This window comes from Sus scrofa, chromosome 1 (assembly GCF_054392235.1).
Source record: "Sus scrofa isolate SSC_HxYL_T2T_F1_AM1 chromosome 1, Sscrofa_HxYL_maternal_Yorkshire_Landrace_v2.0, whole genome shotgun sequence".
Classification (NCBI taxonomy): Eukaryota; Metazoa; Chordata; class Mammalia; order Artiodactyla; family Suidae; genus Sus; species Sus scrofa.
In genome coordinates, this window is record NC_139383.1 from 74,591,181 (window position 1) to 74,618,826 (window position 27,646).

Consider the following 27,646-nt stretch of genomic DNA (forward strand, 5'->3'; position numbering starts at 1 on the left):
ATTACTAAGTTATTTTATTCATATTGGTGCTTTTTGGAAGAGAGACTGAAGAATGAATAATCCGTAAATCTTGCCAATTTGTGAACATAGTTTTTTGTTTTTGTTTTTGGTGTTTTTAGGGCTGCACCCACGGCACATGGAAGTTTCCAGGCTAGGGGTTGAATCAGAGCTGTAGCCGCTAGCCTGCACCACAGCCACAGCAACGTCAGATCTGAGCTGTGTCTGCTACCTTCACCACAGCTCATGGCAACGCCGGATCCTTAACCCACTGAGCGAGGCCAGGGATTGAAACTACATCCTCATGGGTACTAGTCAGATTTGTTTCTGCTGAGCCACAAGGGGAACTCCATGAACATAGTTCTTAAGAGGACATAGTCTCTGTAATGTTAACTCTATGTTTATTTCCTAAAAACAGGATTTTAACAGAAAAGGGTAATATCAACATTTTATTTTTAACTAGTTTAACATAAAAAATAAACACTTCTTTTTGAAAAAGTAACACAGTCTTAGGCTTTCCAGTAGCAGAGTGTGGTTTCATTATCCCAAATCTAATGAACAATTATTAGAGCAATCAGTACATACTGTTTAATAATTTTTTTTTTTTAAGGTACAGGGAAAACAATGGTGATGGACATGTTTTATGCTTATGTGGAAATGGAGAAGAAAAAACGGGTTCACTTTCATGGTTTCATGCTAGATGTTCACAAAAGTAAGTTAATGATCTGAAAGAAGTGATTTTATTTTATCTATTTTTTTCTTTTTATGGCCGCACATGTGGCATATGGAATTTCCTGGCCAGGGGTCAAATTGGAGCGGCAGCTGCAGCCTACACTGTAGCTTGCAGCAACACTGGATCTTTAACCTACTAAGTGAGGCCAGAGATCCAACCTACATCATCACAGACAGTGTTGGGTCCTTTAACCTGCTAGCCACAACAGGAACTCCCTGAAAGAAGTGATTTTGAAATGGGTAGACATTACCAAATAATTTTCCTCATCTTATAAAGTTCTTAATCTTTTACTCTTTTAAAACATTAGATTTTTGATGTAAGAAAAATTTTATTTGGCTTCATTTGTTCGGTGCTATATTGAAACGATTGGTACTGTGTCCAGATTTGGTCTTAAAGACAAATTCAGCATTTCCAAATAAGAGAGTAGAGGTAACTGTGAAGGTCAGGCATTTTCTCTTTCTACTAAGGATGAATAAGAAATGTTAAAGCCTCACATATGTGAACAATTTACGTTGAGGTAGAGAAAATGCAACTAACCTCAATAATCGTATTTGTTTCTGGAATTTAAACTTCATTTTTATGTTCACACTAATGTTTCATATACATATTAAAAAATTTATTGTGGTTGTCTAAAATATACTATTAATATGGCATTTGGTTTAATTTCATTTAAGGAATACACCGCCTTAAACAGAGTTTGCCGAAAAGGAAACCAGGATTCATGGCTAAATCATATGATCCGATAGCTCCCATAGCTGAAGAAATCAGTGAAGAAGCATGTCTCTTATGTTTTGATGAATTTCAGGTAAGGTAGAGATGTTTCATAAGTGTAGAATTATATACTGAGTGAAGTATGAGTATTTAAATTCTATTTTATAAATTGATTTAATACATTATCTGTTATGACTTTAATTTTATTATGTAGTCCAGAGGTTGGCAAACCATGGTCTGCACGAGACAGATATGGCCCATTTGCTTTTGTATGGCTCATGAGAAAAGAAAGATTTTTATATTTTTAAAGGGTCATTTAAAAAAGAGAAAGAAAATGCAATAGACATCATATATGACTTGAAAAGCCTAAAGTATTTGCTATTCAGTCTTTTATAGGAAAAGTTTGTCTACTACTATATTCTCATCAGTGGATTCACATTTCCCCTACACTATGATGGAGATGATATAATGATTACAAAATAACGTCTTTAAAGATGTTTGAGTTTTTAAGTGTTATGTAAAAAACGAGTGATTCCCATACCTCATTAAGCCTCACACCTTATCTGTGATGAAGAGAGGGAACTGCCCTAGTTGAAATTTTAAAGATTATTCTAGTTTTAGGATTTGAAATTGTGCATTTAACCTGGTAGTAAGTTATCTCCTGATCTTTATTTCTTATGAGAGCAAATATCACATCAAGGCAAACACTATGCGTTACGCTTTTTCTGTATCCTAAGTCATGCCCTATGTTATAATAGTAATAATAATGATGATAAAAATTTAAAAAGATACTCTAGGTTAAGAATTACTTCCTCTTTATTTTACTGTTTTCTTTAGTAGTTCTCAAATGCAATAGCTGGTTTTTCCAAGATGCTTATCTTAAGAGCAGTTGATTATTGGACTGAAAATAGAAAAATCCACGAGTACTGAGTATAGCTTAAAAACAGGGCATCACACTCAAAGCTTTAAAAAAAAATATTTCTGGAGCTGAGTGCAGAAACTCATGTGTCTGACTGTCTAGCATAGAGGCCCAGAGAACTTCAAGAGTAGGAAACTAACATGTTATATGCCTACTCTGAGACAGACCCTGGGTGACTCATATATCTCATTTAAGCCTCACAAAATATTTGTAATGAAATGAGGAAATTTCCTTAGTTGAATTTTAAAGCTTCTTCCAGTTTTAAGATTCTCTGAAATTAATGCATTTAAATTGGTAGTGAGTTCTTTCCTGTTCTTCTATGCTTAAAAAACTGAGTTAGTGGGAATATGATGTGGCCAGGATACCTTTATCCCAAATGAGGCACCTAGGTCTCTTCAAGCAAATCAATACACACAGCTAACAGTGGTCCTGATTTATGACAGAGGAGAAAGGAGAATTTTCAACAGGAAAGGTGTTGTACTGAATCATCTGGGAAGGAGGAATTTTTACGTCTTTCTCCCTTTGGTCATATCAAGACAGGCTAGCATTCACCCTTTGTATTCTAGAACTGCAAAGGTCTTCAAAGGAAAGGCTCGTGGAGAAGAGATGTTCCTCTGCTCTTTTGAAAAGAGGTACACCAAGAACAAGTACTTCCAAAGAGAAGGGCCTCATTTAGTTCTAAAAATAACACAAGTGAACAGTTACCGGTCTTTACAACAAAAGTCAGTGATGAATCAGTGACAGCCATCTCTTTTGGTTTCTCATTATGAGTTTTTTAACCAAAACATCTCCAAAGAAAATTGAATTGACACAGTTAATTTTTTATCCATGTAGAAACCAAAGTTTTATTGAAACAGAGAAACAAGTGATGTGAACAAAGTACTATTTCTCTATGTTACTTGTTTTGTGTCAGCTTTTTCTTTTGAGTTTATTTGTTTTTATTGAAGTATACTTGATTTACAATATTGTGTTAGTTTCAGGTATGTAGCACAGTGGTTCAGTTATATATATATTCTTCAGATTCTCTTCCCTTATAGGGTATTAAAAAATGTTGAGTATAGTTCTCTGTGCTATATAGTAGGTCTTTGTTGGTTATCTATTTTATATATGGTAGTGTGTTTATGTTAATTCCCAACCTCCTAATTGATCTCTCCCCTTACCCCATATCAGCTTTCTTTTTTATTTTTTAAATTTTTTTAAAAAATTTTTTGTCTTGGAGTTCCCGTCGTGGTGCAGTGGTTAACGAATCTGACTAGGAACCATGAGGTTGAGGGTTCGATCCCTGGCCTCGCTCAGTGGGTTAAAGATCCAGCGTTGCAGTGAGCTGTGGTGTAGGTCACAGACGCGGCTCGGATCCTGCGTTGTTGTGGCTCTGGTGTAGGCCGGCAGCTACAGCTCCGATTCGACCCCTAGCCTGGGAACCTCCATATGCTGCAGGAGCGGCCCAAGAAATGGCAAAAAGACAAAAAAAAAACACAAAAAAAAACACAAAAAAATTTTTTTGTCTTTTTGCCATATCTTGGGCCGCTCCTACAGCATATGGAGGTTCCCAGGCTAGGGGTCTAATCGGAGCTGTAGCCGCCGGCCTACGCCCGAGCCACAGCAACGAGGGATCCGAGCCTCGTCTGCAACCTACACCACAGCTCACGGCAACACCGGATCCTTAACCCACTGAGCGAGGCAAGGGATCGAACCTGCAACCTCATGGTTTCTAGTCAGATTCTTAACCACTGAGCCACGACGGGAGCTCCTCTATATCAGCTTTCTTAAAACAAAATAAACTTTTAGATATATGACCCTTAATACAGTCTCCTTTTGCTACAGTGTTTAGATAGTTGACACAGTTAATTTTTTGATCCAGGTATTGAAATTAAAATTTTAAAAAGTATATTAATACCCAAGCTTTGTAAAATAATTCATGGTTTACAAAGTGTTTTTACATCTTTACTTCATTTAATTCTATGAAGTAGTTATTTTTATTTCTGTCATACATATAAGGAATATAAAGGCATCAGAATTTCCTAGGTATCATGTAAAAATCATTACCCATAACTTAAAAAAATATAAATTTTTTAAAACATTCAGAGAAATGATTGACATGTTTCTGTGACTGAGGACCGCTAGCAAGACTGTTTAAGAAGTTTAGGAAAAGATATAAATCTGGTAGCACAAAGGAGATCCTAGAAGATTTATGGCAAGCAGGGCCAGATGACCCACTAGGCACAGTACGTACAGGGATGAGGGTCCATGATACTTGTGGGAGCCCACAAAAATATTTTAATTTATTTTAAAATTTGAAGAAGTGAATATATCAATAATGAATCCAGCCTATATCTGTTGGCCTCCGAATTACATTTGTCTTGTACTAACACACTTATAAAATATACTGTATGGGAGTTCCCGTCGTGGTGCAGTGGTTAACGAATCCGACTAAGAACCATGAGGTTGCGGGTTCGATCCCTGGCCTTGCTCAGTGGGTTAACGATCCGGCGTTGCTGTGAGCTGTGGTGTAGGTTGCAGACGCGGCTCGGATCCCATGTTGCTGTGGCTCTGGCGTAGGCCGGTGGCTACAGCTCCAATTGGACCCCTAGCCTGGGAACCTCCATATGCCGCGGGAGCGGCCCAAGAAATAGCAACAATAACAACAACAACAACAAAAAGACAAAAGACAAAAAAATATATATATATATATACTGTATGTATATATGTGCGTCTGTGTGTAAACTTTTAATTGTGTGTGGGGCTCATGAAGGTTAAAGGGCCCATGAAAGTTGTAATACAGCCTTTATAATGAGGTCCTAACAGAAACCCATCTGGTTGCTCTGGCTATTCTCCACGGAGTTCAGATTTCAGAAGATTGATACATAAGTGGGAAGAAGGAAACAAAAGCAACTATGTATCAGGATGAGTGATGTCTTACAAAGGAAATGCAGGCAACAAAAAGGATTTATCAATTATATTTAAAGATGTAATATATATATGTATATACATATAGAATATATAGCAAAATATAAAGGATGATTATATATTAAGGAAGATTAGCATTATAAAATGTTGCTTGTTAACAGTGAGGGAGTAGATGTGATGGAGCTGCCTGTTATCGCCTGCTTTATCCAGAGCTGCTTGAACAGTCACTCCTTTACTCATTCATCTCAGTTGTCTTTTTTTTGTTGTTGTTTTGTCTTTCTAGGGCCACACCCACTGGCATATGGAAGTTCCCAGGCTAGGGGTCCAATTGGAGCTGTAGCCGCCGCGGGCCTATGCCACAGCCACAGCAGCACGGGATCTGAGCCGAGTCTGTGACTTACACCACAGCTCATGGCAACGCTGGATCCTTAACCCACTGAGCAAAGCCAGGGGTGGAACCCACATCCTCATGGATACTAGTCAGGTTCCTTAACCTCTGAGCCATGACAGGAATTCCCCATCTCTGTTGTCTTAAAAAGCCTTCTTCCATGCCACAGGACCCTGTCTGTCCTACAATCAAATGGACCATGTCTAGACATCTGGTCAATGAATAGCTAGTCCAGAAGCTTGTCAACAACCTTGAACTTGCATGGTATGGCCTGGAGATTGAGCCAGTCATATACTTTTTCATGTGTATTTGAACTAAAAGGCACAGAGGGAAGTTCTTACTTAGTAATGAGATAGGAACAAAGAGATATAGGAAGTAGCCGAATCACTTTAGGGGAAGGAGTCCTAGGGTGCACCTTAGACAGCTGCTGAGCTCTCCCCAGCTATTTGTAATCCCAGGCCAATCTCCAGCTCTTCTTCCCAGGAGGTGCTCTCTGTGCTCTTCCATCCTGGAGTCCCAAGGATAAACCCTTTTTCTTTAGCTGAATCTCTTGTGCTTGCTTCTTGCAAAGAGTTTTTGTTGAGAGTGGAACTATTCAATTCAGATAGTTGCTCCTATCTTCCGTGTCAAGAAGGATTTCCGTCCAATCTAGAAAAGATAATACAAATAGAAGCACTGTGTGGAAATGTCACCTTCCTTAATATAAAATCTGTTACCTCCCATGGAAGGAGAATTACCTGATAAACCAAAACCCAAGAAAAGCAAAGAAATGAGGTATCTGTAGGATGCTTTTGGCTACAGGTAACAGAAAACCCTAACTTAAAAGGGCTAAAATTCTCAGGCAGGATGTATGATGCTGTGTAAAATGGTGTCATTCCCCTTGCTCAACCCCTCCTGCTTCCTCTCTGACCTTATCTCCTTTGCTTTCAGACTCACTCAATGCTCCCTACTGTTTCCAATCCTATTTTCTTCATAGATTAGGGAACCATAGTTAATTGTGGGTGTTATACCAAATGCCTCTTTCTCAGCATTGCTCTGAAGAAAATAGTGCAGAGACAACAAAACAAGACTGAAATCAAAATTGATCGCTTTTATTTGATTGCAAATTTCAGTTCAATACTCTAGTATGTTAGAGATGCCTGAATGTCCTAGGATGAAAAATGTTAATAGTCTCGTTTCTCCCCCCCCACCACCCCCCTCCCCAGTCCTCTTGGAGTTTACCACTGTATGGAAGAAAAGACCAATTTTTGCATATACTCCTTGTTCAGAAGAGCCAGGGAAAGCCAGACTATAAGGGCAAGAATGTGTGCCCTAAGGGCAAGGTAATCACTGAGAGAGCCTAGATTTCTTAGTTTCAATATCCTGGAGTATCTTCTGCTGGTCTTAGAGAAGCTCCTCTAGCACACCACAACTAGATTAATTACAAGTCCAGATCTCTACCTGTCCCCCCTTTTCTAAAATCTAAGAGGGTTAAAAGGATGCCCCAGAATATTGCTGCACCAGCACTCTGACCCTTCAAGATCCATAAGTTTAGAACAAACAAGATGAGCCTTTGTGCTGGATGCTCTTTTTGGATGGAATGGCCTCCCCCCACCAACATACCCATCAGAATACCTCTCACACTTCTTCAGATCTTTGCTCAGTCACCTCCTTAAAAAGGCCGATATGCTGTTGAAAATTGCAATTTGCCATTTACCCCCATGCTTCTAATGCCCCTTACCCTCCTTTTCCCCATAACATATGTATTATTATTATGTTTCCTGTTTATTATATATATTCCTCTATAGGAATGTAAACTTGAAGGCAGGAATCTTTGTTTCGCTAATTGATGTATTGCAAATACCTTGAACAGTATTTGAGAATGAATGAATGAACAATAATAATGAGTGAATAAATGAATGAATAAATCCTAGTACCAAGTGATAGCTGTTAGAGTAGTCCCCCAACTAGTTTCTACTTCCTGTTTCTATAATGGCCTGCACTTTTCTGTCAAAGTTGAATTATCTTATCATTTTTGTCTAATAGATAAAAAATGACATCTCATTATTTTAATATATATTCTTTTAAATAACAATATGGTTGATTTTTCCATATCTCTTTGTTTACTGTTAAAATCTCTCTTATGAACTGTTTGAATCAATGCCTATTTATTTTTGGAATCCTTGTATTTTATTAGCATTTTCTGTAGTAATATTAGCTATTGTTTATTGAGTGCTTTTTATGCACCTATGTTCTTAACTGTTGCACTGTGCTATGTATCACTTCATCTACAGCTAAAATTCTATACAGCTATATTTAAATAACATGGACTTATACTAACATGCATAACATACATAGGTAATAGTCATAATTAACATTTCTTGAGGACTTACTGCATGTATCATAACAGTTTTACAGGGTAGGCATTATTACTGCCTTTATTAGACTGATGAGGAAGTTAAGGGTCAGAGAGGTTGAGTAACTTGTCCATGGTCACACAGCTGGTAACTCAATGTGAATCCACCATCACTGCTCTTATTAGAATTTCTAGTGGAAATAGCTCTGTTATATGTTCTCTTTGATATATGACTTCTGGGTTTAAATATGTAGACCTAGAACTGAGTGGGCTTTTAGTAAATGTTTTATTTTTATTTTTTACTTTTTGTCTTTTTAGGGCTGCACCAGTGGCATATAGAAGTTACCAGGCTAGGGATCTAATCAGAGTTGCAGCTACCAAGCAACACAAGATCCGAGCTGCGTCTGCGATCTACACTGCATCTCATGGCAACACTGGGTCCTTAACCCACTGAGTGAGGCCGGGGATTGAGCTCACCATGGATACTAGTCAGGTTCTTTACCCACTGAGCCACAGCAGGAATTCCTTAGTAAATGTTTTAAAGATAGAACTTAAAAATTATTCTTTTTTTTTTTTTTGGTCCTTTTAGGGCCGCACCTGGGGCATATGGAGGTTCCCAGGCTATGGGTCAAACCGGAGCTCTAGCCTTTGGCCCACGCCACAATCACAGCAACTCGGGATCCGAGCTACATCTGCGACCTACACCACAGCTCACAGCAACACCAGCTCCTTAGCCCACTGAGCAAGGCCAGGGATCGAACCCTAGTCCTCATGGATGCTAGTCAGATTCGTTAACTGTTAACTGTTGGTTAATTCGTTAACCATTAACTGGAGTTCCCGTTGTGGCTCAGCAGAAACCAATCTGACTAGCATCATAGCATAATATTTATTTTACTAGGAAGATGAATGGGATTTATTGCTGCTTAAAAATGGGAATATATTATTTTTTTCTGTGCTCTTGAGTTTAGGGCATTTTTAAGATTATATTTTGGTAGCATTCAGATTACATTTATAGAATGTATTCCTCACTAGCTTGGTCGTCTTTACTAAGAATAGCATTTCAGTTTTACCTGTAATAAAGATACACTGTTCTTATCTTGTTTAGAAATTTGTCTAGATAGGATGTTTTTATGTGTTCTAATTGCTGAAATAAATGATTTTCTTTAGGGTGTTCATTATATTCTCCTTTAATATTTGTATTTCTCATTAAACCAGTTATGATTCTGAAGATAGCAGAATACTGAAGGAAACTGAATTTTTAAAATATGTCATTTCTTTCTGTCTCTTTTTAGGGACACTGGATAGATGGTTTACTAGTATATTCCAAAAACAAAAATTCTGATGAACAGAATGTCATGCAAAATTCTCCTTTATAAGCTATCAGTATCATTTAAAAAATAGTTTTGACCATTTTTTATAAAACAGGAAAGCTATTAAGAACTGCTAATAAAAGATAGATGCTTATTTTTGTGCTAATACTAATTACCGATAATGCATGCTTATGTTTGTCATTCATTACATGGCACTGTACCAATCAGTAGATGACTGAGACTCAAGCACTTACACATGTAAATTAACAAGTAGATTTTTTTTTTTTTTTTTTTTTTTTTACTTAAGTGAGTCATAATGGAAAGCAACTCTAGGTCATAAAAAAATCTTTTCTCTTTAATGCTAATGAAATGTCTCCACTCTCTGTATTAGCAGACTACCCTTAGTGGTAATCTGTAGCCTTCTCTTTTGTTTCTGGTGGTAATGAAATGCTGGGTGCTGAAAAAGCTTACTCTTCAAGAATGTGTGGCCAATTGTCTTCTGTTCACTTATACTGTAAAATTGCTGTTCCCCAGCAAAGCTGAACAAGTGCGGGTACAAGATCAAAAGAGTATACATTGGCACCCAACTACACCAAGTGACTCCTGCTTTATTAATTAGCCATCGCTTCGCCGAGTTAATTTACTCGGCTAGAGCAAAAACATTCCATAATACAAAAACAACAAATTATAATTCAACCACAGGTTTTATTGTTTGCTTTCTTCAACTTTCAGTTTAAACCTTTGCACTGTGTTATAAACGAAATGTCCCTTCACGTTTCTGAAACTTAGGGCACAAAAGCTCTAATTTTTTCAAGAACATCAATGAGATAGTTAAATGATCATTTTTATTCTCTAAAATTGGGTAATTTTAATTGATATCAGTCTTTTTAAAAGTCAGTGTATTGGGAATCTAATTTAAAAGTGCAGTTGCTTCTAAAATTTGCAAGCTTGTTCTGTCTTCTCATCAGAAATGCCACTGGTGTTTAAGCATTTGAAAAGGGCCTTCTCTGTGAGTGTTTTGGCGGAAGCAAAATTTGACAGTGATCCTAAGCTCCAAATTAAATAATATCAGTACCACTTTCCTTTTCATTTTAATCACCACTTTGTAAGTTCCTGAAGTCTTTTTAAATTTAAGGAATCTTCAGTAGTTTTTTAGCTAATGTTTTAAAGTTATAACCTGAGACAGAAAAAAAAATCTGCATATCCTCATATCCTGGTTTGGTTTGGTTTTGTTCAGGTGAGAAGGGAATAATTAAACTTTTGAGTAAAATGTCAGCTGAAAGAGAAAAGTGGTTTAGAGCTGTGGCATCCAGGTTGTTGTTGTTAGTTGTGTTATGACCACTTAGTTGGTAACTTAGTATTTTGATCTAATTTGAAAGAATTCTGCTAGTTTCTCTGTATGTTAACATGTTTAAAAATAACAGTGTGATATATATTGTGTGATAATTTTGTGGATATAAAATAAGTTTTATTGAGATTATCTAAAATGTGCTATTAAAGAAAGATGAAAACATTTTTACATGGGGAGTATCTAAAATCCATGTTATTATATTCATACAGGAAGGTGCAATGATTAATACCACCCTTCACTATATATTTGCTTTTGATGTCAGCTTCCTTCCCTCACTAATTTCTGTATTTCTTTGTGATTTTTAAAAGCTTTTTTAAAAGTTATCATTAAAATTACTTGTTAATTATGGATTTTAAAAATAATTTTAGAAAAGATCAGTGGTTATGTGTATCTCTGTAACTTGGAATAGTTTTATCTGCATTTTGCATTTCTGGTTTTGTGAGAAGCTATTTTTTTTTTAAAGCACTGTGTTAATCATTTTTGTAAAATTTTTTTTTTTTTTTTTTTTTTGGTAAAAGGAATATTTGTGTTTGCAAAGGTTAGCAGAGCCTGGCTGTGCTGGAAGTGACTGCAGTGCCTTTTGATTATTCATGGACAGTAATAGAAGGCACTTAAAAAGAACAATGAAATTGCTTATTTTTGTGATGGGCCATCTGTTGAATTGTTTTGTGCAACAATTGCACAATAGTATCTATGTCATATCATTCTATTTTCAACAGCAGCTGATTATGTCTCACTGGCTACTTGTCCTTATTTCTGAAGTCCCATGACCATTTAAAGTCACCTTTTCAGGGACCTTTGCCAGAAAGGTATTAGAAATCTCAAACAGCCTGTGTATATATATTTTTCTTTTTCTCTCTTTCTCCTCTTTTTTGGGGGAGGGAGGCTGTAATGGGAGTCGGAAGAGGGAGTTGGCCATGTTAGTTCTAATTAATTAGACTTCCTAAATGTTAGGACAATTATCTATGTATTCCACCTGTAGTTCTATAAAAGAAGTTAACATAGAGTCATTTGATAATTTGCGTGGAAATGATAGGCTTGCAAAAAAGAAGAGTCAAATTTAAAAAACTACAGTCTTTCCTGCTTTTAATTATCTACTCTTTTCTTCATGATGATAATTAGAATTTTTCTCTTGGAATTTACTTCCATCGTAGAAAAAGATGAGCCATTAGCAAATTTGTTAGAGCAGAAGTGAAATTAAAATAAAACAAATGTGTTGCTGTCCATAGGTCACTGACATCGCTGATGCCATGATTCTGAAACAGCTTTTTGAAAATCTGTTCAAAAACGGGGTCGTCGTTGTGGCAACATCCAACAGGCCACCGGAAGGTAAAAACAAACATTGTGCTAGTCTTATCCAATTAGGTGAAAACTAACAAGCTTTTACAAATCCACAATTTTGTACTCATTTTATTGTGTTAATAAATCTGATGACTTTGCTTTTCATTAGTTTTATAGCCGACTTAATCTAAAAAATCAGTCAGTATTCATATTTGATAAAGGTTTATATTCTTAGCAAGCTAAATCCAGATGATCTCCCATGTTTTATGCATTTGGAGTTTTTCTCTGAGTATTAGATGTGTCATATGCACATGTCAAAAAATGTAGGCCTTTCTAACTGCTTTTCATGGACCGTACGTAAGAAACTCAGTGAAATGAAAGACAAAACTCCTAACTGAATCTTGGACAAAGACTTAAAACTTGCCTGCATAAGTAGTTTTTGATACTTGATTTATCATTTCTAAAAAAGCACTTTTGGCTTATTAGGACATTATTTAATAATTCAAATACAAGAATATGTAGATAAAAACAATGTTTAAAATCTTCTCTCTTTTAGCCTCATGTGGTCAGCTGAAGGTTGAAGGAACCAAAAATAATATTTTATGCATTCTTAATGTGAACATCTGACTGGAATACTATTCTGCCAGATATCTGCCTGGCTAAATCCTTACCTTTTTCAGGTCTGTGCTCAAAGGTTACTTTGCTAATGTAGCCTTGACTTATTTCCTTATTTGAATCTACAACCCATCCTTTTTTCCTGGCATTACTTTCTACCTGCTTATTTTTTTTCCTACAGCATTTATGGACCCACCACATAATTTACTTATTTACCATGTTTATAGTTCATTGTCTGTCCTCTTCCAGAATGCAAAAGCTTCATGAGGGCAGGTTAAGGATCTGTAATTATTGTGGGTTCGATCCCTGGCCAGGGAACTTCTACACGTCGCAGGTGTAGCCAAAAAAAAAAAAAAAAAAAACATAAATAAATATCGAACATTGTAGACAAACTAGCTGAAATGTAATTGGAAGAAAAAAGGATCAAATACACAAATACAGAAAGAGAGAGACCTAGTTTGACAGTAGCTCACATAGTAATATCTGGGTAAGGGAGTTCCCTTCATGGCGTGGCAGAAACAAATCCAACTAGAATCCATGAGGATGCAGGTACAATTCCTGGCCTCGCTCAGTGGGTTGGGGATCTGGTGTTGCCGTGAACTGTGGTGTAGGTCGCAGACCCAGCTCAGATCCCACTGTTGCTGTGGCTGTGGTGTAGGCTGGCAGCTTTAGCTACTAATTTACGCAGATTTTTTTTTTTTTTTTTGCTTTTTAGCCCCCCCTCCCCCCATATGTGGAAGTTCCCAGGCTAGGGGTTGAATTGGAGCAGGTTAAGGATTTGTAATTATTATGGGTTCGATCCCTGGCCAGGGAACTTCTACATGTTACAGGTGTAATATTAGATTATCGAGGGGGCCATGAGGCTTGACTCCACTCCAGCCGACTTGTTGATTTAATAGTAGCTTCAGTTTTACTTTTAGACATTCAAGGATAAATTATGTTCATAAAGAGCAAGGTGTGGAGTTTCCGTCATAGCTCAGTGGAAACGAATCTGACTAGTATCCATGAAGGTGAAGGTTCCATCCCTGGCCTTGCTCATTGACTTAAGGATCTGGTGTTGGCATGAGCTGTGGTATAGGTCACAGATGCGGCTTGGCTCCCGTGTTGCTCTGGCTGTAGTGTAGGCCAGTGGCTACAGCTCTGATTCAGCCCCTAGCCTGGGAACCTCCATATGCCACAGGTGCAGCCCTAAAAAGATAACTAACTAACTAACTAAAGAGCAAGGTTCTAGAACAAGCTTGGAGCAACCCCCTAAAAAAGACTGCTGAAAAAAAAAATTGTAGTTGGCTGCTTAAGCACAGTGTGGTAAACTGAGGAAGGACACCATAGGAGAGGTTAAGGAATACTCTGGAGCTCATAGCTTTGTAGGATTAAGCAAAGTTATAGGCCCATCAAAGTAGCACACAGAAATACAAGGTGGATCCATCCTTCTGGAGAAAAATGAAAGTCCAAGGTATGCAGAATTCCAAAAGTGGGCATGAAGCTACAAACTTACAGAAAGCCTTTTCTAAATATCTATCTAAATGGGATGCTTAGCATACCCCAGGTTTTTTAGCCACAACAATCATCTTATTATTAGTTTAATATTTTAATATAAAGACAATGGTATGTGTATATACCACCTCCTGATAGTGTATGTATATATATAATTTCATGAGTGAGAAAACAAGACACAGATTATGTATGAATCTCAGGAAAAGGTAAACATATAGGACAAAGAAAGAGCCAGTGGTTGCCAGAAGCTGAAGTGGGGAGGTGTTGACTACAAGGGGCCATTCCAAGAGAATTTGGGAGGTTTTGGAACTGTTTTGTGTGCTGATTGTACTGATGATTCCATAGAACTGGACAACAAAAAAGTTAATTTTCCCGCATAGATTCAAAACAAATCACATGGATAGTAAGTGGCAGAACAGGGTCTAGAACGTAGGTTTTATGACCCTTTTGACACATTGTCCTCTATCTCTCCTCCTTATTGGTCATCACTTATCTTTGTCTACCCTGTCCCACATATAATATCCTCTTTTCCAGTCATCAAAGTACATTCAACTTTTTCTTTAGGTCATGGCTTTTAATCCACAGCTCCCACACGGTTGGTATTATTTTAAAAATAGCATCTACTGGAGTTCCTGTTGTGGCGCAGTGGTTAATGAGTCCGACTAGGAACCATGAGGTTGTGGGTTCGATCCCTGGCCTTGCTCAGTGGGTTAAGGATCTGGCGTTGCCATGTAGGTCGCACACGCGGCTCAGATCCCACGTTGCTGTGGCTCTGGCGTAGGCTGGTGGCTACAGTTCCGATTCAACCCCTAGCCTGGGAACCTCCATATGCTGCAGGAGCGGCCCTAGAAAAGGCAAAAAGACCAAAAAAAAAAAAAAAAAAAATAGCATGTACTTATTCTCAGGGTGTTAATGAGAGGTGGGAGGAGAACCTTCCTGGGGGGGTTGAGGCAAAGCCCAGGGGATGGAGAGAGAATAGCTCATTTGAGGAACTGAAAGGTAGCTGCTGTAGCTGGAGTGCAGTGAAGGAGGGGAAGTAGGACTTAGGTACAAGAAGAATCTGGAGAAGTGAGAACTAGGACTTTATAAAGCAGAAATAAGGATTTTTGGATTTTATTCTAAGAGAAGTGGAAAGCCACTGTGGTGCTTTAGGCAGGGATTGGTAACATCAGATTTGGAATATCACTCTGGTTATAGTATGAAGAGTGGGTTATGGGCTTGCGTGCAGTAATATGATGGACTCGGACACCTATTAGGAGGCTTTTGCAGTATGCTGGGCAAGACATGATGATAACTTGGTATAAGACAGTGATTCTCAATGGGGAGGGTGCTGTTTTGTAAACCAGGGGATATTTGGCAATGTTTGGGATATCTTTGGTTGTCACAATCAAGCAGGATGGGGGTGGGTGCTGCAACTGGCATCTAGTAGGTAGCAGCCTGGAATTCTGTCAAAACATCCTGTAATGTACAAGGATACCCCAACAGAAGAGAAATATCTGGCCCCAAATATCAGTAGTTCTGAGGTTGAGAAGACCTGATACAGGGTGATGCCAGTGGATATAGAGAATATAGATTTGAAGTCTATCTAAGAAGTAAAATGAATAGCACTTGATTATAGGTTGGATACTGAGGAAAAGGGAAGGGATAGTTTTAAAATTTCTGGCTTGTACAACTAGATGGGTACTGGTGCCTTCATTCAATAAAGATAGAAAAATCTGGAGGTTAGAAGCCCAGAAGATACTGCCCAATGGAGAATGCCATATCCCCTCCCCCCACCTTGACTCTTTAGGCTCTTTGTTTAATCTCCTTCCACATCCATTCCTTCCATTTCTACTTATAATGCATCAGTTTCCTGGGCAAGAATGGGGGTCGTTGGTAGAGATTTCAGTCATATCCTTATCTTTTGTCAGATAATAACTTACTTGTTAGTTTATAGGCAAATACATTATTGATTTTTCATAGAAAATGATCAAACCATTTAATAAATAATAACTTTGATAGAAAGTAATTGAGAGCCAAGTAAAAGCAATACTAGAATTTGGAAACTTAGGAGAGAAAGTATCTATGGAAGGGAGTGGTCTAGGAAAGTCCAGGAGAAGAAAACAAAGGGAAGTAGCACTTGGGGCAGTGAAGGGAATAAGGTACCAAAGAGTGACTGCATGTCCCTGTTTGTTTTCTAGTCCGTATTTCTAGGTCCTACCTTGCTTGGGTCTAAGGCTTCATCCTCTCTACACCATGTAGTTGTTAAAACTCTAAGCCAGTATTAGCTCATATTACTCCTTTAGCTTTTAGCTTCCTGTTTGTTTACTGGTCTGCAGGGATTTTACCACTTTCTTGCAAGCTTAAAATATGTTTAGTATATTTTAAATGTTTGAAATACAACATTAGTAGTGCTACCACTATCTATTTTCTAGGGTAATCTAATTAACATTCTTGAACTTAAAGCAGAGGGGATCCATAGGAATAAGGAGTTGCTGGGAAATTTTTAGATAAAGTATATAGAGCTAGTTTTTACTCAATTTTTTTGTTTTTATAAAGTCTCAGGTAAATGATTTATTTAACATTTTTGTCATTTGGGTAAATACTTTATATAGCCCATATACAAATAGGTATATTTTTACTCCTAAAAGATTAAATTGTCAGGTCATTAGAAGAACAAGAAACAAACAGTCCACAATTAAAATATCATATAGGAGTTCCCTTTGTGGCTCAGTGGTTAATGAACCTGACTAGGATTCATGAAGATGTGGGTTTGGATCAGTGGGTTAAGGATCCAGTGTTGCTGTGGGCTATGGTGTAGCTCGCAGATGCAGCTCAGATCCTGCAGTGCTGTGGCCTTGGTGTAGGCTGGTGGCTGTAGCTCCGACTGGATCCCTAGCCTGGGAACTTCCACATGATGCAGGTGCATTTCCCCCCCCCAAAAGAAGGAAAGAAAGAAAGGAAGAAAGAAAGAAAGAAAGAAAGAAAGAAAGAAAGAAAGAAAGAAAGAAAGAAAGAAAAATTGTATATATACTACTCACTTTTTAAGTTCTGAAATAAAATTTTGTTAATTACATGATATTCTAGTAGGGAAAAATAATATAGATATAAGTGCATGGAGACCCTAACAGGTTATATAATAGACTGGTAGATTAAGTTAATTAAAATTAAAATTAATAATTAAACTTAAGAACATGCTCAATCAAAAATAATATATTTTTATGGGGAAAAGAATAGGTAAGTTGGAATGACGGTGCTTCTTTGACAGTAAAACACAAAGTGCCAAAAAGAAAAAAGTCCCCTATTGACTGAACAGTACATTCTTGGCTTTCTAGTTTTTAATTCACTATTTATTATAATGAAAATGCTTCATATAGCATCACATCAAAATGTCCAAAAATAATCCTGCCTTGCTTAGATTATCAGGCAACAACACTCTGCGATTCTTGGTCAAGCCAATGTATCTATAGTAAATAAAAGACTGGCTGTCCCTAGAAAGTTGGTGCATGCATGTGCACATATGCATGTTAATGTAATTTATCATGTTAATACTTCTAGGGAGAAACAAATATCCATTTATGTTTACCATAAAAGTTTGAAAATGCATTTGGCAAAATTCAGCATCTTGATAGAATACTTTATAAAGTATAAACGAAGATGATACAGAATATATGAATATATATCAGTTTAAAAGTCAGAATTATGCTTCCTGGGGACACTGTGGTATTTCTACTACAAGGTTGAATAAGGCAAGGATGCTATATATATAGATCACTTTTTATCATTGAACACATTACAGAGAGAAAGATTTTAAGAACAGCTAGGTGAATAGGGAGGGGAATCACCACTTATCTTGATTATAGGGTTTCTCCAGGGTTAGTCATACTGCTTCTTTTTTTAAGGTTGTGTGAACAGAACCCTATATACCCTAATATGGGAGCAATAAGTAGGAAAGGGAAGTAGGTATTAGAAAATTCTGTTTTCTTTAAAAATCAAGAAAACATAGACTCTAATATGGAAGGTCTAAGCTGAGAGAAGACAGATTGAGTTGAAAACCATTGTACTAAGAAATCAGCTGAAAAAAGAAAGCTAGATGAAATAAACAAATTTAATTAAATCAATTAAAATCAACATTAGAAGCACTGAAGTGAATTGAAACTATAGGAGATGAAATCAGTGATGTAGGGAAACAGGTTAAGAAGCTCTGCCAGTGTGTAGAAAGAGAATAAAGAATAAAATGATAAAAAAAAGGTAAATAAATACCCTGGAGGAAAGGTGATCTTAATATGAAGTTAGTAAAAAGAAGGGTTTGAAATGAGAAAATTGATCATAATTGTGACTTGAGTATAAGTTACTGCTTGCTTATATATTTGTAAATTTGTCCCCCATGGAGAAAGGGTTTACAGATCATGAATGACACAGTATCCTCATTTGTGGCACTGATAGCTAGGGAAAACAGTCCAAGTATTTTAGAATTTAAGATACACCTACTTTTCAAATTCCTAGAAAAGACAAGATCAAAGTAAAATTATTTCCTAAAGCAGGAGTTCCCATTGTGGCGCAGTGGTTAACGAATCCGACTAGGAACCATGAGGTTGCGGGTTCGGTCCCTGCCCTTGCTCAGTGGGTTAAGGATCCAGCGTTGCCGTGAGCTGTGGTGTAGATTGCAGACGCGGCTCGGATCCCACGTTGCTGTGGCTCTGGCGTAGGCCGGTGGCTACAGCTCCGATTCAACCCCTAGCCTGGGAACCTCCATATGTCGTGGGAGCGGCCCAAGAAATAGCAGCAACAACAACAACAACAACAACAAAGACAAAAAAAAAAAAAATTATTTCCTAAAGCAAAACGTAGAAAGCAGAAGAAACAGCAAAAAAAAAAAAAAAAAAAAAAAAAAAAAAAGGTATATGAATAAAAAGAATAAGATCAGGCATGACAATGACAGGAAATATAAATGGGTGATGTTCCTCTATTAAAAAACTTCTGGTGGGGTTGAGTAGGCTCCTAGCCAAATGACCTTCTTGAAGTCAGTGATTTATACATCTTGAACAAAATATATAATAACAACCATCCGAGAGTCCTAGGAGAGGGGACGCAAAACTTGGAAGAGGATCCAAAATGGAGAGAATTTTCTGTTTTTTTTTTTTTTTCTTTCCCTTCCTTCCTTCCTCCCTTCCTTCCTTTGCTCCTTCCTTCCTTTCCATTCTGTTCTGTTCCATTCCCTTCACTTCCTTTCTTACTCCCTCCTTTCCTCTCTTTTTTTTCTTTCTTTCTTATGGCCTCACCCAAGGTATATGGAAGTTCCCAGGCCAGGGACTGAACCTGAGGCTTGCTGCAGCTTTACCCCACTGTGCTGGGAAGGGGATCAAATCTATACCTCTGCAGGGATCCGAGCTGCTGCAGTTGGATTCTTAACCCATTGTGCCATGGTGGGAACTCCCTCTTTTTCTTTTTTTAAAATGGCTATCAGCTTTAAGACAAGTAAAGTCAATGTTATAATGGGTGACTAAAATGGTAAAAATCATAATTCTTCTGCCCAGAAGAACCAGATGACAGTTCAAGGCAAGCATTACTGCTGGGAAATATGCAAAATGAATCTCAGAAAGAACTAGATTGATATAGCCCCAAGTTCTGTGTATAATTCCTGTCCAAATCTCTGACTGACCTATGAACCATACATTTGCAGGGTAAACCACAAGCTTCCTAAGAAAAGGATACTAAACTGAGATTTGAGTTTATGGTTTGAGTCCAGCCAAGGTAGTTTCCCACTAAAACAAAAATAGCAGCACTCTTAGAAAATGAAACTGAATCCACAAGGTCTAGGATATCATCCCAAAGTGGAAAATGAAGAAAATATGACCTATCCTTAGGAGAAAAAAAATCAACAAAGACCAACTCCAACATGACCCAGATATTGGAATTAGCAGACAAGGACTTTAAAGCTGTAACTGTAACTATAATTCGGAGGGAAATGAGGTAAAGAAAATATGTTCATAATGAACAAAAAATAGGAAATCTCAGCAGAGAGATAGAAATCATAAAATAGTACCAAATTTAAATTCTATATCTAAAAAAGACAGTATCTTAAATAAAAATTCACTTTATGTGCTTAATAGCAGAGTGGAGATAACAGAACAAAGAGCCAGAGAACTTGAAATTATCCAAAGTGATGAGTAGAAAATGATAGAAATAAAGAAACAGAGACTTAAGAATTTGTAGACCCATAACAAGCCTTCTAACTTTTTTTTTTTTTTTTTTTGCTTTTCATGTGTAATATGGAGGTGCCTAGTCTAGGGGTCAAATAGGAGCTGAAGTTGCCAGCCTAAGTCACAGCCACAGCAACACCAGATCCAACTGTGTCTCTGACCTATACCATAGCTCATGGCAATGCCAGATTCTTAACCCCAATGCCAGAATACCTAGCCCACATCATCATGGATACTGGTTGGGATCATTACCGCTGAGCCACAATGGGAACTCCCTAACATATTTCTAATTGGAATCCCAGAAAGCAAGGAGAGATAATGGGCAGAAAATCTTTTGAAGGAATATGAATGAAAATTTCCCAATCCAGAATGAAGACATAAACCTACAGGTTCAAGATGCTCAACGAAATCCAACCTACCTAAAGAGACAAAAGACCTGTACTCTGAAAACTATAAGACACTGATGAAAGAAATCAAAGATGACACAAATAGATGGAAAGATATACCATGCTCGTGGATTGGAAGAGTTAATATTATCAAAATGGCTATACTACCTAAGGCAATATACAGATTCAGTGCAATCCCTATGAAATTACCAAGGACATTTTTCACAGAACTTGAACAAAATATTTTAAAGTTTGTTTGGAAGCGCAAAAGACCCAGAATAGCCAAAGGTATCCTAAAAAAGAAAAATAGAGGGTTGGGGATTAAGATGGTGGAATAGAAAGACTGGAGCTCAACTTCTCTCCTAAAAACAACAAAATTCACAAAGAAAGACTAAGCAATCTTCACCCAAATGGACCAGAAACCTTAAAAAGATATCCTACTCCAGAAGCAAAAGAGGAGGACACATCAAGAGGTAGGACGGGCGATTTCATGATATAAACAACCCCATACCTCCTGGGTGGGAAGCTCCACAGACTGGAAACTAACTGGTTCACAGAGACTCACCTGCAGGAGTGAGAATTCTGAGCTCCACATCAAACTCTCACATGTGGGGATCTGGCACTGGAAGAAAGAGCCCCTGGAGCATCTGGCATTGAAGGCCAGTGGGGCTTGTGCACAGGAGCACCACGGGACTGGGGGAAATGGAGACCCCATTCTTAAAAGGTGCACACAGACTTCCACATGCACTGGGTCCCAGGGCAAAGCAAAGTCTCCATAGGATTCTGGGTCAAACCTGACTGCAGTTCTTAGCAGACATCCTGGGAAAACAGGAGTGAACGTGGCTTGTTGTGAGGGAAGGAGATTGAAAGCAAAGCTCTCGGGAATACTCAGCAACTGTGCCTTTTTCTGGAGGTGGCCATGTTGGGAAAATCTGGCCCCACCCATCAGTCAGTGCTGATAAGCCCCAGGGCAAGCAACAATCCAGGTGGGATCATAGCCCCACCCCTCAGTAAACGGGCTACCTAAAGACCCCTCAGGCACACAGCTGCCTCTAATCCCATCCAGAGACTAAGCCCCACCCACCAGAAGGATTAGACTCGGCTCCTCCTACGAGTGAGCAGGCATCAGCCCCTCCCATCACAAAGCCTACAGCAAGTGCCCCCTACAGACTTCAGCCATGGTGGGGGGGCGATGGGGGGGGGCAGGCAGACATCAGAAGTAAGAGAGGGAGTTCCCGTCGTGGCGCAGTGGTTAACGAATCCGACTAGGAACCATGAGGTTGCGGGTTCGGTCCCTGCCCTTGCTCAATGGGTTAACGATCTGGCGTTGTCGTGAGCTGTGGTGTAGGTTGCAGATGCGGCTTGGATCCTGCGTTGCTGTGGCTCTGGCGTAGGCCAGTGGCTACAGGTCCAATTCGACCCCTAGCCTGGGAACCTCCATATGCCGCAGGAGTGGCCCAAGAAATAGCAAAAATGACAAAAAAAAAAAAAAAAAGGAGTAAGAGAGGCTACAACTCTATTATCTGTAAAAAGGTCACCACATGAGGGAGAAAGAAAAAAAACCTAGAAAATCAGCTAAGTGATGAGATTCTCAGCCTCCAGGAAAAAGACTTTAGACTGTTGATGCTGAAGATGATGCAAGACATTGGAAATAAACTGGAGGCAAAGATGGATAACTTACAGGAAACACTGACCAAAGAGATACAAGATATAAAACTTAAGAAGAGATGCAAAGTACAATAACTGAAATAAAAAATTCACTAGAAGCAGGTAACAGCAAATACAGGAGGCAGAAGAACGATTAGTGGAAATTACGGATGTGGAACAGAAAAGAGAAAAAAGATTGAAAACAAATGAAGAGAGTCTCAGAGAACTCCGGGACAACGTTAAATGCACCACCATCCATATTATAGTGGTACCAGAAAGAGAAGAGAGAGAGAAGGGGACAGAAAAAATATTCCAAGAGATGATAGCCGAAAACTTCCCTAACATGGGAAAGGAATCACTCACTCAAATCCAGAAAGCACAACAAGTGCCATATAAAATAAACCCAAGGAGGAATACACCAAGACACATATTAATCAAACTGACCAAAGTTAAAGACAAAGAGAAAATCTTGAAAGCAGCTAGGGAAAAGAAACAAGTAACGTACAAGGGAACCCCAATAAGGTTATTGGCAGATTTTTCAGCAGAAACTCTGCAGGCCACAAGGGAGTGGCATGATATACTTAATGTGATGAAAGGAAAAAACCTCCAACCAAGATTACTTTACCCAGCAAGGCTCTCATTCAGATTTGAAGGAGAAATCAAAACCTTCACGGATGAGCAAATGCCAAGAGAATTCGGCAACACGAAACCAGCCTTACAACAAATACTAAAGGAACTTCTATAGGCAGAAAAGAAGAGAAGACGGAAAGAAAAAAGAGCAACAAAAACAAATCCAAAGCAATTAGTAAAATGGCAGTAAGAACATATCAATAATTACCTTAAATGTTAATGGACTAAATGCCCCAACCAAAAGACATAGACTGGCTGAATGGATACAAAAACAAGACCCATATATATGCTGTCTTAAAGAGACCCACTTCACTTCTAGGGACATATACAAATTGAAAGTGAGAGGATGGGGAGGAAAATATTTCATGCAAACGGGGAACAAAAGAAAGCTGGAGTAGCAAGACACCTATCAGACAAAAGAGACTTTAAAATGAAGTATATTTTAAGGGACGAAGGACATTACATAATGATCAAAGGATCAATCCAAGAAGAAGATATAACAACTTTAAATATCTACGCACCCAACATAGGTTCACCACAATATATAAGGCAACTGCTAACAACCTTAAAAGGACAAATCGACAATAACACAATCATAGTGGGGGACTTTAACACCCCACTTACAGCAATGGACAGTTCAACCAGACAGAAAATTAATAAGGAAACACAGGCCCTGAATGAAGCATTAAGCCAGATGGACTTAATAGATATTTATAGGACATTCCATCCAAAAGCAATAGAATACACATTCTTCTCAAGTGCACATGGAACATTCTCTAAGATTGATCACATCCTGGGCTACAAATCCAACCTCAGTAACTTTAAGAAAATGGAAATCATATCAAGCATCTTTTCTGACCACAACACTATACGACTGGAAATCAACAACAAGAAAAAAACTGCAAAAAACACAAACACGTGGAGACTCAACAACATGCTACTAAACAACCAATGGATCACTGAAGAAATCAAAGAGGAAATTGAAAATACCTAGCAGCAAATGACAACAAAGATATGACACTCTGAAACCTACGGGATGTAGCAAAAGCCGTTCTAAGAGGAAAGTTTATAGCAATACAGGCCCACCTCAGGAAACAAGAAAAAGCTCAAAGAAACAAGCTAACTTTACTTTTAAAACAGCTCGATAGAGAAGAACAGACGAGACCTAAAGTTAGTAGAAGGAAAGAAATCATAAAGATCAGCGCAGAAATCAATGAAATAGAAATGAAGAAAACCATAGGAAAATCAACGAAACGAAAAGCTGGTTTTTGAAAAGATCAACAAAATTGATAAACCCTTATCCAGACTTATCAAGAAAAAAAGGGAGAGGACTCAAATCAATAAAATTAGAAATGAAAAAGGAGAAGTTAACAACGGACATCAGAGAAATACAAAACATCATAAGAGACTACTATATGCAACTATATGCCAATAAAATGGAAAACCTAGAAGAAATGGACAAATTCTTAGAAAAGTACAATCTTCCAAGACTAAACCAAGATGAAATAGAAAAGATGCATGGATCAATCACAAGAACTGAAATGGAAACTGTGATTAAAAACTTCCAACAAACAAAAGTCCAGGACCAGATGGCTTCACAGGCGAATTCTATCAAACATTTAGAGAAGAGATAAAATCTATCCTTCTGAAACTATTTCAAAAAATTGCAGAGGAAGGGATACTCCCAAACTCATTCTATGAGGCCACCATCACCCTGATACCAAAACCAGACAAAGATATCACAAAAAAAGAAAACTACAGGCCAATTTCACTGATGAACATCAATGGAAAAATCCTCAACAAAATACTAGCAAACCGCATCCAACAATACATTAAAAGGATTGTACATCATGATCAAGTGGGATTTATCCCAGGGATGCAAGAATTCTTCAATATCTGCAAATCCATCAGTGTGATACACCACATTAACAAACTGAAGAATAAAAACCATATGATCCTCTCAATAGACGAGGAAAAAGCCTTTGACAAAATCCAATACCCATTTCTGATCAAAACCCTTAAGAACGTGGGCATAACAGGAGCCTACCTCAACATGATAAAGGCCATATATGACAAACCCACAGCGAACATCATTCTCAATGGTGAAAAGCTGAAAGAATGCCTGCTGAGATCAGGAACAAGACAAGGATGTCCACTCTCACCACTACTCTTCAGCATAGTTTTGGAAGTCCTAGCCATAGCAATCAGAGAAGTAAAAGAAATGAAAGGAATCCAAATTGGAAAGGAAGAAGTAAAACTATCCCTATTTGCAGATGACATGATACTATACCTAGAGAATCCTAAAGACTCTACCAGAAAACTGTTAGAGTTCATCCATGAATTTGGCAAAGTCGCAGTATACAAAATTAATACACAGAAATTGATGGCATTTCTACATGCTAACAATGAAAGAGAAGAAAAAGAAATTAGGGAAGCAATCCCGTTTACCATCACATCCAAAAGAATAAAATACCTAGCAGTAAACCTAAAGATGACACAAATAGATGGAAAGATATACCATGCTCGTGGATTGGAAGAGTTAATATTATCAAAATGACTGTACTACCTAAGGCAATGTACAGATTCAATGCAATCTCTATCAAATTACCAAGGACATTTTTCACAGAACTTGAACAAAATATTTTAAAGTTTGTTTGGAAGCACAAAAGACCCAGACTAGCCAAAGACATCCTGAAAAAGAAAAATGGAGCTGGAGGAATCAGGCTCCCTGACTTCAGACTATATACTACAAAGAAGCAATCATCAAAACCACATGGTACTGGCACAAAGACAGAAATATATATCAGTGGAACAGGATTAGAAGCCCAGAATTCAACCCACGCACCTACAGCCAACTCATCTATGACAAAGGAGGCAAGACTATACAATGGAGAAAGGACAGCTTGTTCAATAAGTGGTGTTGGGACAACTGGATAGCCACATGCAAAAGAATGAAATGAGAACACTCCCTACCACCATACACAAAAATAAACTCCAAATGGATGAAAGACCTAGATATAAGACCAGACACTATAAAACTCTTAGAGCAGAACATAGGCCAAACACTCTGACATAAATGACAGCAACATCTTCTCAGATCCACCTCTTAGAGTAATGATAGTAAAAACAAAAATAAACAAATGGGACCTGATTAAACTTAAGAGTTTCTGCACAGCAAAGGAAACCCTAAACAAAACGAAAAGTCAACCCAGAGAACGGGAGAAAATCTTTGCAAGTGAATTGACTGACAAGGGATTAATCTCCAAAATTTATAAACACCTTCTGCAGCTCCATACCAAAAAAACAAACAACCCCATCAACAAATGGGCAGAAGATCTAAACAGACAGTTCTCCAAAGAAGACATACAGATGGCCAAAAAAAAAAAAAAAAAAAAAAACCACATGAAAAGATGTTCAACATCACTCAGGATTAGAGAAATGCATATCAAAACAACTATGAGGTACCACCTTACACCAGCCAGAATGGCCATCATCCAAAAGTCTACAAACAATAAGTGCTGGAGAGGGTGTGGAGAAAAAGGAACCCTAGTACACTGTTGGTGGGATTGTAAATTGGTGCAACCACTGTGGAAAACTGTGGAGATTCCTCAGAAAATTAAACATAGAAGTACCATTTCAGCCAGCAATCCCACTCCTGGGCATCTATCCAGAAAAAACCATGACTCGTAAAGGCACACGTACTCCGATGTTCATTGTAGCACTCTTCTCAATAGCCAAGACATGGAAAAAACCTCAATGTCCATCAGCAGAGGAGTGGATCAAGAAGATGTGGTACATATACATAATGGAATATTACTCAGCCATTAAAAGGAATGAAATACTGGCATTTTTAGCAACACGGATGGACCTAGAAATGATCATGCTAAGTGAAGTCAGCCGTACAATGAGACACCAACATCAAGTGCTTTCACTGACATGTGGAATCTGAAAAAAGGACAGACAACTTCTTTGCAGAATAGATACTGACTCACAGACTTTGAAAAACTTATGGTCTCCTGAGGATACAGTTTGTGGGGTTGGGGGATGTGCTTGGGTTGTGTGATGGAAATCCTGTGAAATTGGACTGTGATGATCATTATGCAACTATAGATGTGACAAATTCATTTGAGTAATAACAATAAAAAAAAGAAATCCCAGCAGAATAAATACAAGCACACACTGCTTAGGTACATTGTAGTCAAACTGCTAAAAACCTAAGGTAAAGAGGAAATCGAGAAAGCAGCCAGAGAAAAACGACATTAAATACAGGAGAACAATGATTAACTATTGATGACTTCCAGTAGAAACCATGGAGACCAGAGACAGTGGAACATCTTTAAAATGCTGGCAAAGAAATTGTTAATCTAGGATTTTTTTTTTTTTTTTTTTTTTTTTTTTGTCTTTTGAGGGCTGCATCCGCGGCACATGGAAGTTCCCAGGCCAGGGGTCTAATCAGAGCTGCAGCTGCCAGTCTACGCCAGAGCCACAGCAACACCAGATCTGAGCCAAGTCTGCGACCTGTACCACAGCTCATGGCAATGCCGGATCCTTAACCCACTGAGCGAGGCCAGGGGTTGAACCCACTACCTCATGGTTCCTAGTCAGATTCGTTTCTGATGCACCACGACAGGAGCTCCTAACCTAGAATTTTATATCAGTCAAGAGTTTCCTTTGGAGTTCCTGTTGTGGCTCAGTGGTAAAGAACTCAACTAGAATCCATAAGGATGCAAGTTTGATCCCTGGCAGTGCTCAGTAGGTTA

General features: G+C 38.1%; 1 protein-coding gene across 12 annotated transcripts in view; it reads left to right on the forward strand.

Moving 5' to 3' along the window:
• AFG1L (AFG1 like ATPase) overlaps nt 1-27,646 on the forward strand; it is a 223,193-nt gene that overhangs the window by 60,887 nt on the left and 134,660 nt on the right. For all 12 annotated transcript variants that reach the window (XM_084962524.1, XM_084962529.1, XM_084962492.1 and 9 more), the window contains 3 exons: nt 608-709; nt 1,405-1,535; nt 11,881-11,980. In XM_084962524.1, coding sequence (XP_084818650.1) covers nt 608-709; nt 1,405-1,535; nt 11,881-11,980 — 333 coding nt within the window. The remainder of the gene's footprint in view (nt 1-607; nt 710-1,404; nt 1,536-11,880; nt 11,981-27,646) is intronic.